This window comes from Tauraco erythrolophus, chromosome 22, assembly GCF_009769465.1.
Source record: "Tauraco erythrolophus isolate bTauEry1 chromosome 22, bTauEry1.pri, whole genome shotgun sequence".
NCBI lineage: Eukaryota > Metazoa > Chordata > Aves > Musophagiformes > Musophagidae > Tauraco > Tauraco erythrolophus.
Genome location: NC_141486.1, coordinates 8,398,420 through 8,415,080, shown reverse-complemented (window position 1 = coordinate 8,415,080; position 16,661 = coordinate 8,398,420). Strand labels below are relative to the sequence as shown.

Below are 16,661 nucleotides of genomic sequence, written 5' to 3'. Positions count from 1 at the left end.
CAGCCTCCGTTCTACCGGCTTCCCTGTTCTGAGCAGTGGGTTAGTTTTAAGAGGGGAAACCCAAAGATCTGAGCTTATGGAATAATCAGTGTAAATCCAAAGACAACCGATACCCCACAGGAAGAAATCTTTTTTTGTTATTCTTTTTGCCTTGGGAAACAAAGTGTCTGTGTTTCCAGGCTGCCATAAAAGAAAGGGGGGTATAAATATCCAGTGACCTGTAATTCCACTTAGCATCATATCTTTTTTAGTGGTATTAATATGTCCTTGTATTGCAGAAGCAACGAAAAGCCTCAGATGAGATCAGGGACTGACTGCTGCGTGGGTCCTGCCTGGTCTAATGGGAAATGATAGCCGGGAGTGGCAGGAAATATTATTGGGTTTCTCTGCAAGTAAGAATCTGCTTTACAGGGAAAATAAGACACAGTTTAGCAAGCACTCAAGGATTGACTTACTTTTAAGAATGTTGTTTAATCCTGTTGAAATTGAGAGGATTATTTCTCCTTAAACGCATGCTTAAGCACTTCCCAGGCTGGGGGCTGGAGCGCAGGAGCCGTACGAGGAGCTTGGCTTTTTTTGCTCTTGGCTACTGCTTTAGCAGGAGTTGTCATGGGAAAAATACTCCCTGATATTGAGACAGTTACTGTTCGGTCCCGTTTTCGGAGATGCCAAGATTCACAGAGGCTCTTTGTACCTGCTCCCTCGAAGTGGGTCACTGCCTACATACCTGGGCATCGATTCGGGAGCCCACGTGTCGGCGAGCGCGTCTGCGCGTGCTGGCTCGTCGCTGGACCTGGGTCCCCGGGCTTTGATGTGCCGGGGGTGTTCAGCACTTGGGGCTTTTCGGAAAAGAACAAAGCACGGATAGTTGGCGTAGAGAACAGTGTGCTTTTCTCTTAAATTTCCCTGGAAGTCAAACCCTGCGGTATAACTGTCTGATTCATAAACTGATTTTTTTACTTTCGAGATCTAATAATAGACTGCAGAAGAGACTCGTTCAATCAGTCTGGGACTTCCCTTGGACTGTTTTAAGCCTGGTGTGGTGGGGCTGGGGGTGGCGGTGGACTCTCCAGCCTGCGTGTCCCATTTGGACTCGACGTTGGCAGGTACCGCTCGCCGGCAGCGATGCTCTGCCCCGTGGCTCTGCCTTGACGAGCCCTGGAGCCTTTCATGGGCACTAATGAACTCAGTCCCACCTCCTCCCCCAAACTGGGAAGAATTTTAGAGGTGGGAGACTGCAGCACAGAGAGATTTAATAACGTGCCCAGAGTGGTCTTTTAAGTTGCTGGCAATTTTGGGAGTAAGATGTGATTTCTTGGACTCCCAGTTATGTTTTAACCTGCTTTCCCCTGTGGCTGTTCATGTAATTTCTAAAGGTAAAGCCAACCTTTTTTTAAAAATACAGATTGAAATGACAACGTGTGCTTTAGAGCAGGAGGGACATGGTCTGCATGGAGCTCGCAGGCAGGGTTGCTCTGTCCGAGGGGGCTCAGCCTCTTTCCCTTTCTCCAGAGCAGGTTTGCTCATCGAAGTGTGGTGTTACCAGAAGCCACGTCTTTGCTCGATGCTTCTCAAAAGCCAGAGCAAGCGAGAGGCCGACCAGAGATTGTGGTGTGGAGAGGGACATGAGGAGCCACTTGCTTAACACCTCCCTGAAACGGAGGTGGGAATCCCGCTGGCTGGGACTGGGGGCTGGCAGGAGAGCACGTGGCTGAAGCACCTTTTTCCAGAAGTGACCAACCTGTCTCCATGCTGCTTTTTTGTTCAATTACAGTAAACTGAGAAACTTTACTGCATTTATGTTTGTGGCACTAAATTTCTGGTTGAGAAGGTTTATGGATCCTCTTCTAGTTGCACAGTAATTATGGTCCGTAATTGGTGGCTCCGGGGCATCCCTGCAGAACCAGGCGTGCCAGGGTGGTGGCTGGTAGCTATCCAGATGGGCTCTAGAGAATGAGAAATAGGCTAAAATATGCTCATGACAGCAGTAGTAAAAGTAGTACTTCATCTAATTAAAAAAATTCCATATCCACATCCTTATCCACCCTCCCGCTTAGAGGGAACCGTGCCAGGGGCAGCACCTTAAAAAACAGACGTGGAAGGATGCTTTGGTAAGACCCTTTTTTTGCTGGAAGCATTGCACGGGGGCAATAATGGTGCCTGAGGTGCGAGGAAAATTCCGCCGTGCTCTGGAGCTCCTTTCTGCCTTCAACTCCCAATAGTGACGTATTATACCGGGGACAACCTTGGCCAAGTTTTGACATTCACAGAGTCTCGTTGGCCTCGTTGAATAATTCAGCATCTCTGTTCTCTGCATGGAACTCAACCGCTAAATGCCAAACTGCGGCAGCTCCTTTGTTGCTGCCCTGGCTTTTAGTCCTTGCGTGGGGCACTGGCAGCCGATGGCTGGGCTGGGATTCATGGCAATGGTAGGAGATAACAGTCCTGGAGCAATTAGAAGGATGAAGGTCACAAAAGCGTGGAGAAGATGAGTTCGGAGCAGGGTGCCTTGGAGGTACCGCAGCAGGAGTTGCTCAGGCTGCAGGACAATCCTGGGGAGCTGCGTTTGTGCATCCCCCCGGAACGAGCCTGGTGCTTGTGTTCCTCTCGCAGAGGGAAGGATTTGCATCAGGATCCTTGGTGCGACTCTGATTGGTGTTGTGGGGTAACATCGTGGGAGGGAGAGAGGCTTCGAGTACTGACAGCAGTCCCAGGAGAGACGTCAGGCACGTACTCGCCTGGGGCATGTGCTCCCTGGGGCGACTGATCCGAAGGTGGGTTGGGAAGCCAGGGGAGCATCCCTCAGCTAGGACACACACACAATCCTTAAAGAAAGCCATGCTAATGGGTGCCTTACTGCTGGGTTTGGGTGCAGGGCAGCTCCGGGCAGCAACAGCCCCCACGGTTTTGGGGTTTATGTGCCCGGAGGAGAGCCTGGGGCTGGGGGCCCTGGACAGCAGGGACCACTCAAGAAGTCCTTTATCTGTGTCCTGGACACAGACATCTCTATTCATTCCAGTGGGCAGGAAACCAGTCCAAAAATAATAGGTTTGTTTTTTCAATCTGGCTTTGAAATGATGAATATGAGCAGGAGTAAAACGTGTTTTTTATCTATAAGGGGCTAGAACTGTTCTTTGTTTGCCTTCATTGAAAATTCTACGTAGCAATTGAGACTTCCATCAAAAATGGGAGTTTTCAGAAAAAGCTGGTGGCTTTACTGTTCCTGATTTCAGTGCTGATGAAAATACTTCAGTGTTGAATCACTTCTGGTGGTTTTCTGCCAGAAAAGGGCGATGGTCTGCACTCACCTCTGACAAACCGATGATGCATCTTAACTGAAATGCAAGACACCAAAACTATTGAGTCTTGGCAAGTTTGCCTCGATAAGATCATTTCGTGTGGGGAGAAACGAAAGGAGTTATAAAGTAATAAAATGCAAAGTGAGAGAGTTTTTGAAATGGTTCTCAGTGTCACATACAGCCTATGGGAGCAGGTCTGGATGTACCGTGTGAGCGGCGGGATGGAGCTCCCTCAGATGATGCTACTGAATGCACATCTTTATAGCTGAGTGTTAAATGTGTTTTATGCTCAGTGGTAAAACCAGAAGCTGTGTTTGCACTGGTAGCGTCCTCCTAGCCTTGATGGTGACGTACTGTGGCACGCTGATGGGGACAGACTGGAGCACATCCATTTCAGTGGGTGTTCAGGTCCAAATACTGTGCTGTGAGTCCTTGAATTCCCACGAGACCTTCCTCTGTCTTCAGTAAGCACACCAGCATCTTTTTCTCTCGTTTCCAGGTGATCTCTGCAGTATCCAGACTCTCCTTCCACAGTATTGCTCAAACCAAAGGAATTAGGTAAGATCCTTTCAATGTGATCCTTTAAATCACGTTTCTCTCTCTCCCTATCCATATTCCTAGTATTTAATCACATCAGTCTCTTTAGAAGTTACACATATTAGGGTTAAACAGACATCAAGGATGCCTTTGGATTGTAGGTAGGGTACTTGTAAAAGCACCTTACAGGCTGTGCAGTAATGGTTTGCAAATAAGATAAGTGAAAATGTCACGATTCGTGTGCGATGTGCCTGCTGGGGAGGGTACAGGATGGGTTTTAGTGTCACTTGCTGGAGGTTTTGCTGAGTTTTGCAGCTGAGGACTGTGATCCCAGGAAAGCCAGTGATGCCTATCCCTGTCACCCTGCCCACCAGCTCGTGGAGCTGTGCTGTCACCCTGATGTCCCCATACATTACCCACCACGCTTCTTAGTCTGTGCTGCTGCAAAAGCAAGGTTTCTGCAACTAAAGCAAGGTTTCAGCACCGTCTCACCCTGCAGAAGTGCCCAGGTGGCCTTTCAGTCCCTGACAGCTGGGACATTCCTTCCTGGCGCTGACAAAAGCCCATCGTTGCTGAGCGGGTAATGGGGGTTAATGAGGAAGGGGGCCCTGGCACCCAGGGTGGGCTGCCCTGCTGCGGGGCTGCTCCTCTGCTAATTGAAGGAGCCATGGAGAAGGAATTAAAAAGAGCAGACAACCCTATTAAGCTGAGCTGTTATCCTGGTCTTTGTTCAGTTCCCTGCAAAATTGGTTTGCAATTGGCTTTCTTGTTAGTGTGCGTTTTTATTATTAATCTGGCAGCATCTTCTCATTAGGACCTCAGATAGAACTGGGAGGAGTTCTCAGCCTAAAGTACCTTTCCTGCATTTTAGGGGAATTTTTTGGGTTGTGTTTTTTTTCCTCCAGCTGTAGGACACGTTTGATTCTCCACAGTGTGTGTCTTGCCACTGTCCTGGTCAGGATGGAGCATGACATTGGTCTGTGGCTGCATCCCGGAGCCAGGTGCATCCACAGCCAGGGTGTGGGGGCATGGGTGGGATGGGGTCCCTGCTTTACTGCTAGTCCTGCCACCCGTGCCCACCGCCCCATGGCACGATTTTCACTGTTTGAGCTTATTTTTACTGCCTTAACTGCACTGATATTCCCATCTGTTAAACAGGAATCTGACTGATCCCACTAGGACTGGGGGCAGATTCAAGGGGCGAAGGTTTCTAAAGCACATGGAGGAATAAAGACGTGCTGTAAGTTAGGGACTATTTATTATTAAGCATAGCCCTGAGTCCTGGAGAAGCCCACAGTGGTTATTATTTTAAGGGAAAAGAACATCCAAGGTGTTTGGAGGCAGGGAGTAGCAGGGGAACCCAGGCACACAAGCCTTTGCAAGGGCTGAGCTTAAGTTCCGGGGCATCGCCGGAGCAGGTCGCAATGTTGTCGCCCCTGGCAAAGCCCTTCCCTGGGCAGGGAGGTCCTGGGGTCCCTTCAGAGGGTGATGGAGCTGGCTGTCCTCGGGGAGGGCTCCGGATGAATCACTGTTGTATCTGTTGGAGGTGTGCTGCTGCCAGGGATGGGTTTTGCCGTTCTTGTGGATGTGTGGCTTTTTCTCATTCATTTTACAACCAGCATTTACAATTTCCACTAAAATCCCTTATTGTGGAAGCCTTTGGCACCATCATTACACAAGAATAGCACAGAGCTTAGTGGGTCTTTGCTTCTAACTCTGTTTTCCTGCGTATTAACCCTGCTCCTCCTCCCCCTTGCCAGCTCTGTGAGATCAGAAAATGCCATCGCTCCCATTAGCTGGAAAAATCCCTCCTGGGGGTGTCTCTCCCATCATGGGTGTCCTCTCCAGTCGGAGAGCCTTTTCTTTGTCCACTGCTGCAAGTTTTTCCTTTTTAATTAGATGATTTCTTGCTACACCATCACAAAAGCCTCAACGACATGAACTAATTTCAGATGAATTAATTTGATCAGTGGGAACCAGCAGCAGCTCTGGCTCCCCGAAGGGACCACTTGCATCAGCCACCGCTGCCCCTTGGCTCCCTGGGGTCCCCACTGATGATGGGGGTCCCTGCCTGTCCCTTCCTCAGTGAAGATGCTGCCATTGAAATAAGTGGGAAAAGTCTTGCTGGCTTAGGCACGACGCTCAGAAACGCAGAAGATACAGTGCAGTTAGGGTGGTGTATGGATTGTGTGGTCTTCAGCCCATAGCATGACTGTGGCTCTGCTTCAATCCCTATTTTGGGTCTAAAAATTCAGGATCATGCAAATTAAGAGTGAAATAAATCCCGAAGCCTATTACTTGTCCTTAAGTAAGTTTCATGGCATGTAGGATAGAAAAATAAAAATCAATCTTGTATGCTATTCAGTGGGAAAAAAAAAAAAAAGTCTTTCTGTCTAATAATTTCTGGATACATGAACCTTGCCAGAGAAACCCTGTTTCACAGAGTAAATCAGATAGCTATCAGGATAGCTGTGTTGAGATGACAGAGTGTTTCTTCCAAGGAACAAGCTCCAAGCAGCAAAACATGGCAAAAAATGATCTTGAGTGCACTGTTTTGTTTGCAGCACGCTGCTCAGGCTGGGCTTAATCTGCTGCAGCTGTAGCTACAGCCCGTGCTGCGGCTGTCCTCCTCCTGCTCTGTTCTCGTCCTCGTTGCAGGTGTCAGAAGTCCTGCAGAAGACATTGTCACCCTCCAGCACGGTGCATCGCTGGTCCTAGCAGGCGATGGTCTCTAATGATGGCAAAAAATAGATTTCTGCCTTGCGTGAGGCTGTTTGTGCAAACAGCACAGACGATGCTTCCCCGCTAATTAAAGCAGCGTGCAGTTGCAAGGACCACCACCACCGCACCGGGTTCTTTTTTGGTAGTGTTGCATCCACAGCAAAGCCCCTCGGTGATAAATTGGTGCCTCCTAGAAAAAGGCACGTTTTCTCTCCTTAATTAAAGGCGTTCCGAGGAAAGGTGCTTTTGTGGATAAATACTCCCACTGAAGGGAAAGCAGACGCACGAAGCTGCGTTCGGTTCTCGCTCTGACCCGGGTGCTGTACGTGGTCCTGGGCAAATCCCTTAGCTGTATAGGTCTGATTTTCTCCTCTCGAACGGGGAGATGAGACATGCTGTTGTCCCTCTGGCTCATTGGGGACAGCCCTGCCTTTGGGTCTGGGTTGGTAGCGCGGGTTCTGCAGAAAGGTGGGGATACCCTTTTCCTGGGATTTTCATCCGCGCGTCACTTCACAGGCCTGTACGTGGGGACAAAGAAAAGATCCTCTTTGTGTAGCATTGCCCGTCAGCTAAGGAGAGGGGATTTTAAAAAATTATTATTGTTTCTTATCCTCTCCTCTCTCTGGAAGGCTGTCAGCAGTCCCAGAGAGAAGTTACCGCCATGCTCCTTGCCCGTCCGTGGCTGTCTCTGAACAAGGAGCCTTTATTTTACAGCCAGGACACCCGGAGTTTCCACTGCAGAGCTACAGTCGTGGCCAGTTAAGTCCATTACCCCGTTTCTCACTAAATGCCTCCAGGTTGGGTGGGAGGACGTGTCCCCGCGGGCGTGTGGGGCTGCTGTGCCAAGGTTCTCCTGTGCCCTGCAGCACTGAGTTTTCATTCCCTTTCCAGGTTTTCTCCAGCAAACTCAGCTCTCTGGAGGACAACAGGACTTCTTGTTGCAGGTCCCAATAAGCCAGGATTTTTTTTTTTCTTAAAGCTTTTTTTCCCTACTGCTGCCCAGGTAATTCTCTGTTGCCCGTGGTGGATCCCGGCATCCCTTGGGCTCCAGCCATCAAGCTCCATGGGCTGAATCTGAGCGGTGGAGGCATGTGTTTTTTCATCTCCCTGAGATATATGTTTTTCCTGGAAGCAGAGCTTTGCAAGCAAAGCAGGAGGTTAAGGAATATTGGTTCATGCTGCCTGCCTGCATTTTTAATGTGTGCACAGCGAAACCATCTGAAAACGGGAAGGAGTTAGCATGTTCAAAGGCCTTTTACTGAGTCCTTTAATCTAAGTAAATCCTTTATATATGAACTGAACCTCTCAGTGACTTTCTTCAGAAGGCACCGCGGTTAATAAAATAGATTTTAAAACATTTGCAGACGGGGAGGAGGGGTGAACGCTGTTTGTCAAGAGGAGGTTTTTCCATGCGGGAGCAGCGTTGGTGCTTTGTCCAGGTGGTGGAAGGAAGGAGAAGGTGATGGTTGTGTTTTCCGCATCCTGGGGAGCAAGGCTGGATCCCCTCAGGTTGGTGGCACAGCTGCCAGTCGGAAGAATAAGCACTGTTAGCTTTACCTTCAGGCAAACACAGCAAGAAAAGCCCGCTGACCTGCGCTGAGGTTTGCCTTGCATTTAAACAAATAAATAAATACAGGCCAAAATGCTGATTTTCTTGACGTTTAACCTCTGCACATCGATGCCCTGAGGTGACAGAGCAGATGTGCTGGCGGTCGAGGACAAGCCCTTGGCTGGGACCCGCCGACAGCTGCAGGGCAGGTTTGATCTCGGGGACAGGTGACGGTACTTAGGGACCTTTCAGGGGACCCACAGGCACCCAGTGTATTAGGAGCTGGGATTTGCTGTTTTGCCTACAGGAGGCTGGACATGTCAGTAGAGGAGAACCACCCTCCTGGTTCTCCAGGGGATGGGGTGGCACCAGTCCTGATGCTCACTCGAGCCCCCGGTGCCCTCCACCCCCCAGCAGATCCAGTGCTGAGCGGATGTTGGGGCTGAGGTGCCTACTGGCACCCTGCTGAATGCAGACCACTGTCCAGGCCATCATGTCTCTGTTTTGCTCATCTCTACAAAGCAGATGGTGAGTTGAGAGGAGAGAAGCTCAACACTGGGATTAGCCCGGGTTGGGCAGGTTCAAGGCAGCCAAACGAGCTGCACCAGCATCCTCCCATCAGTGGGGATTTACCCTGGAGGAGCCTTTCCCACCACCCCGCTTTGTCTGCAAACCCCGTGCCTTGCTGCGGAGGTTCAGCATTGCTCAGTTTTGCCCAGGTGAACTATTAAAACAGAGCGACGTGCTCAAAATGAGGTTTGCAGCTTTATCATCCCTGGAGTTTCAGTACTTAACGGCTTGCCAATACTATCAGGATGTGCGTGTGGGTGGAAGGGAGGAGGGATGGGAAGGGAGGGTCACCAGCATCCCGCCTGTGCCCTTCATGGGGCTGTGACGTTACCGTGCTGAGATCAGCATTCCTTAGTGCGGAGAGGGGGGCGAACTGAGCGGGATGTGCGTGGGCAGCCTCAAGCCCCTGCAGAACACGAGTGTCCCTGCTCCTGATTCACTGATGTCCCTGCTCCATTCACTGTCAGCTCTGTTTGATCTGGAAGCTCCTCAGCTTCCCCAGCAGTTCAAAATTAAACCTAGAGTTTTGTCGAAGTTTCATGATTTTAATCCGTTTCCCCGTCTGAGTGAGCCCCGCTGCGGTGTGGGGGTGCCCTGATGTTTGCAGTGGGGGTGACGCTGTAAAGGAGACTTTGTGATCCTGCCAGCAGCACCCGCTTCTTGGAAAGGATGGGATGGCACAAGCCCTAACGTAGCAGATCAAGGAGACGTTCTCCTTGTGGTCCTGGAGGGGAGACGGGGAAGTCTTTTATGGAGTTTGCAAAGATGATCCAGCATGATGGAGGCTTCATGCTGGTAAGATTCGGTGTCTGGTCCCCCCACCCCTGGGGATGGCAGCTCAACACAGGAGGCGGATCCAGCCGTGTGTGAAAATGGCAGGCAATTAAAGTCGCTAACGATTAAGTCCTCAAGTGTTTTCTGGTGAGGAGGTAGTTATGGGACCTCTTCTCTTGAAAGGTTGGTTTTACAAGGACTGTTTTATTCATTGCCAATGTGCTCTCTGTAATTGCGCTCTGCCCATTACTTTTTTACTGCCGCCGTGTATCCATTCTACGCACTTTAAGTGTTGCTATAAAACGGATGGAGGAAGCTGTGGAAGGAATCCGTGCCTGGAAACGCATACAGTTGCTGTGCAGTGCTGTCCTGTGCTCCAGGGAGTCTGGGATGGAAACTGGTCCTGGCACTGACCACCAGCCCTGGCCAGCACAAACCCACAGAGGTTCAGCCGCAGACCTCGCAACTGGGGGGCCAAGTGGAGATGGCTTCTTGTGACATGGACAGACCTTTAGGAGTCACCATAATGCTTCTTCCTTTGTCAATGAGCAGGATCCTTGGCTAAAAGCAGTTCCTTTCCAGCTAAAAACATTTTTAACACATTTATTTTGGCAAGTATGTATCCTCACAGATTTGCTCCTAAGAGAATCTGAAAAATATCATTGACATGTTTTCCTGTGCGGCTGCTTTTGTAGGCTTGGGAGATGCTGAGGTCACCCTGTAAGCATCTGCTAATAAAAGCAAAGGCAGTTTCCCTCACCCCCTCCCCACCAGCAGCTTTGCATAATGAAGATACAGCTCTGCTTCATCATCAACGTGTGGGGCTTGCTGGTTTTTGGAGTGCACCTGCCTTGTGATTGCTCATCAACTTTGCCCGTGTGGGTCTTCCCTCGGGGCTCCCTCTTGTGTCACCGGCCACCCTCACACCATCCCACCTTTGGGTGCAACAGCATGATCAGCTTTCTCTCCTGTGCAGGGTCAGTGTGTATGTTGATGATCAAAGGTCCTGGAAAGGTCTCTTTGAAATGCAGTATGTATGGAGAGTATGGAGAAGGGCTTCAGGCTCGGCTGGTCCAAAACGGGGGGGTTGGAGGTGGCACTGGGGCACAGGAGGGCTCAGGGCTGGAGGCACCACCACGGGCTGTGCCTGCAGAGAGGTGCACTCAGGTGCTTTGGGACAACTATGTCTCTTTGCAGCCCACTGGAGAGGGGTCAGCGCACATCTCTATTCCTTGTGGACCACGGAAGGTGCTGCTGAGCCCAGGTGGTCCGTCGGGGTCTGGTTTCCGTTGCGCAGTCGGACCCTGCTTGGCTGGGATGTGCCGGGGGTGCTGCTGCGCCGGCGCTGGTCTGGAAGCAGGTGCAGAAATAGATCTGTAGGTAGTTATTTGTTTTTCTTGGCGTGCGTTTCGTAGGGTTGCAGCTGCTCAGGTACAGAGGGGAAGCTGCTGCTTGGGCTACTAAAAGATTTCCTTCTGCTGCTGTGCTCCAAGTTAAAACGAGGGAAGTTTCAAGGTTTTTGTTTTAACAGAGTGTTTTCCAAAGTCGGGCAATCGCAGAGCCTCGTGGGGATGTTGGTACATACCGCAGGGTGCGTCCCAGGTCTTTGCATCCTGGCTGTGATTTATCCTTGTGCTCCCCGGGTGAGCGGTGCCATCGGCCCGGAGCGATCGTGCCCTGCGCTCGGGTGAGCCGCGCTGGCTCGCCGGGGCGAGGGCTCTGCCCGGCTCCCTCCGTGGTGGGTGCAAACCCCCTGCCCCGGTCCTGCTGCAGTTTCACATCAGCACGTGAGCTGCGAGAGCATCCTCCCTCCTCCCCAACCTGCTGCTCCTGGTAGAACCGGGGCCACGGGGACGTCTCACCGCGCAGGAGGCTGCCGGCGTCCCTGCTGGCTGCACTTGCCGTTGATTTTTCAGCCACAGCGTTTTCAAATCTAATTTTCTTCTGAGTGAGAGACCTGGACCAAATCATTTCCTAGTGATTGGTTGTGCCATTACCCCAGAGGGTTTTTATGTTTCCCCTCCTTTTCCTTTTGAGAAAGGTGTTTCTGGATTCCCCTTTTGATTTTATCCATCTGTTATCATCAATGTGGAGCTGAAGTGAGGAGAAAATCATCCGGCTTTCTTGGGCGCAGCCTTGGTACATGAGAATTTTTTAGAAAATGAGATAACATGTTGAAACATAAAATTATACGAGCTGTTATTTTCTTGTCTCATAGTCTCCAGAAATACTCAGTTCAGATTTGAGCTAAAGATAAAGCAGGGCGTGCAGCTAACCCTTGGGCACTGTGCAGTGCGCTGTGCTAAGCGCTGTAAATACGCTCCTGCAAAATCATCATCTTTCTGTTATCTGGTGATGTAGCTTGCTGTTTCCCCACTGAATTTCTATCAGAATTAATCTTGTGAGAATTTTTGCAAGTTCCAGACCACAAATAAAAGCAAATCATAATTTTTCAGAGGACGTGTCTGAAATTTGGCACAGCATGAGCTGCTTCTTTCCAGAGATGAGTAATGTAACACAATCGTATGATTTTAATTAAATTCAGCAGCTTTTGGTATGCTCCGATGTGTCTTGTTCTGTAGGGAGAGAAGTGATTCCATTCTGCTTTATAAAACAGGCTCTTGGGCAGCAGTAGTGTGGGTTTCACCCATCTCGCAGAACTTTACCCACATCATTCCCTGACGCTGTTCCCATTTCACAGATGGGAACCAAAGCTCGGAAGTGCTGCCCAGGTCCAGAGCTGGGCTGCAGAAGCAGCTCCAGGTCACCTCTTTGCTCATCCCTGGTCAGCTCACAGCCACCTCTTGGTACACCAGTAAATTAAATAAACGCTGCTTTAATCTGCCTAATCCCACCAAAGCCGATCATGAGTGCGTTTTCAGTTGCCATCCTGGAGAAAAAGAGGAGGAAAAAAGAAAAGGGGAAGGTTGGAGCTGTCAAAATGACATGCTATGAACAGCTGAGATCTGAGCACTTTCCCTGGAGAAATGTATTTTGGGATTGAAGCAGTGTTAAACCTCAGCAGTGGCACAGACGGACTCGTCCGGAAGCGCGGGAACTGGAACCGGCTGCTAATCCCTCACCCAAACCCGCACGGGAAGCACAGCCTGAAGTCCAAAATCGTGCTGAAATCGCAGACTCGGTGGGTTTTCTTCGTATTGCAACGATGCTTTCTTCAAAACGGGGTTGTCGGAGGATCTGCACAGCCGACCACGGGTGTTGTGAGCTGCTGCAAGGAGCAATTTCAATCTGTGGATACCGTGCTATGGAAATGTTTTTTCTGCCAGATCCGAGGCAGGAAAACGCAACGCAGCCCCGTTCATCCCAGCGGAGCCGTAGAGGCTCTTTTGCACCAGCTCGAGGCTCTGGTCCTTTCCATTTATGACGAAATCCCTTGCAGAAGGGGCAGCAGATGGGAGCAGCTGAGGTTTCATGGGTCTCACGTACTCCGCCTGCTTTTTAAAACGCTGAAGTGCGATCGCTGGGCTTGGGAAAATGGGGGAGATTGTCCTGCTGGTGTTGGGAGGCTGGAGTCCTGCTCCTGGTAAGGGATGAGCCACCTCCTTTGGTCTGCTGTGGGCGATTCCATAAACCCTGGAAACCTTTGTGCAGATCTGCCCGATGGATGATCTCCACCTAGATCATCCATCGGGCAGATCTGCACAAAGGAACAGCTCCTTGGGACGGAGGGTGGTGAGTGGCACATTGCCACCCTGCCTGCTTCTCACTGGGCTTTCTGTTCCCAGGGCTGGTGTTTGACTCCGAGAAGTCAGAACGGAGAGAGGAAAAATAGAAAATAAATTATGCCGGATCCTCCCTGCTCTGTCACACGTGGATTTGAGGCGAAGAATGCTACTGTACAAAATTATCAGACTAAAGCTGATCTGTTCCCAACCCTCTGCATGTGATGGTACCACGGAGGTGAACAGCTGGCTTCAGTTGCTAGGACAAGGCACCCAGATGCTGAAGTACATTCATAAATAAATAAATCTTTCTGCTTATTGCTGTTAGATTTGCAGCCTACCTGGCTCTTCCCATTAAATAATTCAGAGGATGGAGCAGCCAGACAGCACATCGACCTGTGCCTTCACCACGCAGAGAGGATTTACTGCAGGGGAGTGTGCAGGGGCGACCAGTGAGGGAATGGCACGGGATGGATCATGGGACAACCCGAGTGACCGCTGAGAGCAAGGGGAGGGGGTTTTGCATTAGGTGTCTCATGAAATATTAATTGATTATCCCCGTGGGTGATTCAGGGTGGCTGTGGGCTGCTTCCTGCCTTACCTTGTGAGAGCGTGTTGCGTTTGCAGGGTGCTGCGTGTGTGTGAGCACTCCAACCCAGAAAGTGGCCTGAAATGTTTTTTGTAAGATCAAGGAAGTGTTGGGAATGATCATCTGCAGCAAGTCTTGTCCTCAAGAGGAGAAGCTTGCTCCAAACTCCGTAACAAATTCCTTGGGTTTTCCTTCTCTTTTAGGCTCTAAAACAAACACGTTGGATCGATGCGCCGTTCGTTCTCTTCTTTGATTTCTGGAAGCGGTGCTGTTGAATGCTGTGGGGTTTGTGTGTGAAGGAGTCTACTCTGGGAGGTTTGTTATCTCTAAGAGCCTGTTCCAGCAGTGTTCGATGTTGCTGGGGCTTCTGCTCTTCATCCGAGTGGGATTGGGCTTGCTGCAGCCCAGGCGCAGGCTGGCAGGATAAATGGGCTCAGCAGGTGGTTTTTCATGACGGTGGAGTGAAAAACAAAGTGTAGTGCTTAACTAATGATATTAAATAAGTGACATTTTCAAATGAATTTCAGTGAACTCGGGACTCTGCAAATCTGTTGAGTTTCAGGGGACCCCCAACAGACAGTTGGTGTTGTCCAGCCTGGAGGAGAGAAGGCTCTGGGGAGACTTTCCAGCAGCCTTCCAGTACCTAAAGGGGCTACAAGAAGGCTGGAGAGGGGCTTTTTACAAGGGTGTGTAGTGACAGGACAAGGGGCAATGGCTTTAAACTGAAAGAGGGGAGATTTCGATTAGATCTAAGGAAGAAATTTTTTACAATGAGGGTGGTGAGACACTGGAACAGGTTGCTCAGAGAAGCTGTGGCTGCCCCATCCCTGGAAGTGTTCAAGGCCAGGTTGGATGAGGCTTTGAGCAACCTGGTGTGCTGGAAGGTGTCCCTGCCCATGGCAGAGGTTTGGAACCAGATGATCTTTAAGGTCCCTTCCAACCCAAACTATTCTATGATTCCATGACTCAAAATACTTTATTCATTACTGTTGGACATTCCCAGCTGTAGCATTTAAAACTATGTATGGAGTTGCAATGCACCTGGAGGTCTGTAAGTATTTCCCAGGGAATCAGTAGCTTTTAGGCCCCTTGACTTCCAATGTTTCTTCTCTTTGGGTTGGTGGGTTTTTTTGAAGAATGGTATACAAACTGGTCCTAAACAAGGCGTTAGCTCTTGGTGAGCTTGTGGCTGGAGGACATGCAGCACCTAAGGACATTCCATCACCTAAGCAGATGGAAATGCTTCTCCCTGCATCGTTAGGGACCGAGTTGATAATCTGCATGGAGGTGTCTAAATGCAAGTCCTAGACCTGGATGTGCATGAGGGGAGCCCTGGTGAGAAACACTGAGTTAGAAGTTCACCTAGTTGGGTTTTCTTAGAGTTGCCTTGACGCGGATCTGGTGGGGCAGGAGCGAGAGCGGGTCTTTCCTCCTCTGGCCTCTCCCCACCGTGTCAAATCTGTTTCTGCAGCCAGCTCAAGTGGAAAATGCTGCCCCGAGAGGAGCCCGGCCCATGACAGGGAGCCGTGAAGGTGATCTGATGGAAAGTGGCAAAACCAGCCACGTGGGGAATAACTGATGGGACAGGGCTGGGGTGGGCAGTTCGCCCTGTGTCTCCTGCCAGCACCGCCCTGACCCTGGTGTGAGTCTGAGTAGAAAAGTGTTTCATGTGTTTTTTCTGTAGCTGGCTGCTGGAGGTTCATCCTTATCGGCTCAGTGCTGGAGGATTAAATTTTCCTGTGTTTAGCAAAGAAAAATAATGTAAATTAGTATATAAAGCAATGTAAGCTGAAAGTAGGGAGAGATTTTAAATAGCAGCCATAATTAGTAGGGCTAAATTAAATTGTGTTGTTGCACAAAGGGCTTTTGAGGAAGAGCAGGGACCATTTGGGTGAGAGCTGCCCAAAGCCCATGACACGATCCCGGCCCCGGGTGACTTGTGCTGCAGCCTTGGGGCTGGCACTCTGTTTTGGAGAAGGGGAGATGGCAGCTCTGCTCCTGCAGCGGTGACCTGGGGACCCGGGGAGCCTCCGTGGAGCCACCTGCGGCATGGGCGGCCGGGGAGAGAGGCATGAACAAAGGGCAAACTCAAGGCTATCTCCAAAAACCCATCCTTCAGCTCCAGGTTTTAGATGGTCCATTTAGTAATCCCCTCCTCGGTGTGACTTTCCTTCTAATTGCATTCTGAGCATCCTTATTTAGCCATTATCTGCTATTGCAGAGATACAGGTTATTAATTCCTCCCGTGCCCTGACTTTCACTCCGGTGCTTTGCCCACGGTCAAGGTGAAGCTGGGAGGGCTGACAGAGCTGCCGTCTCCGTGAAACTCTCATTAGAAAATATTTTTCTCTCTTTGCTGTCTCCTTGTCTGACATGGGGGGTTATCACAGGAACTGATTACACCTCGAGCCCAGATTTATGGTTGGAAATGTGTAATTGTGATTTTAATATTCTTTGTGGCACTTTTACTTCTTTCATTCTGGCATGGTGAGCACTGGAGAAGGAAGCAGTCGGAGATTAAAAGCAGGAGATGCATGTAAAAGATAGGAGATCGTGCCTTGCAGTGGATTTTTTTATTATTATTTTAACAAGTGGTGTTTAAGCAGAGGTCACCTCTGATTTCTCTTTTCTTGCCAGAGCTGCGTGGGACGGTACAGCCCTGCGGCTGTGCCAGCCGTGCCCCCTCGCCCATCCGAGAAGGGTCCAGGGCCGGTTCCCGCGATCGGCTCAGCCACGTGCACCGAGGGGCCGGTGGCTTTTTTGTCTGCACTTCACGTGGCTTTTGTGTTCATGGCTAATGCCCAGGGGACAGCAGAGGAGAGGAAGCACACACAGACACACGCGTTTTGTAAAGATCCTGGGTGTCTCCTACTCTCTCACCGCACTTTTATGCTTTGAAGCTTCTCTCCAAAATGAGCATCCATCCTGCATCTCGCAAA

At 50.2% G+C, this 16,661-nt stretch overlaps 1 protein-coding gene across 4 annotated transcripts in view; it reads left to right on the top strand.

Moving 5' to 3' along the window:
• The window catches only part of VAV2 (vav guanine nucleotide exchange factor 2), a 146,331-nt gene that overhangs the window by 91,457 nt on the left and 38,213 nt on the right, over window positions 1–16,661 (top strand). For all 4 annotated transcript variants that reach the window (XM_086624933.1, XM_086624930.1, XM_086624929.1 and 1 more), the window contains exon 3: window positions 3,799–3,857. In XM_086624933.1, the coding sequence (XP_086481059.1) occupies window positions 3,799–3,857 (59 nt within the window). The remainder of the gene's footprint in view (window positions 1–3,798; window positions 3,858–16,661) is intronic.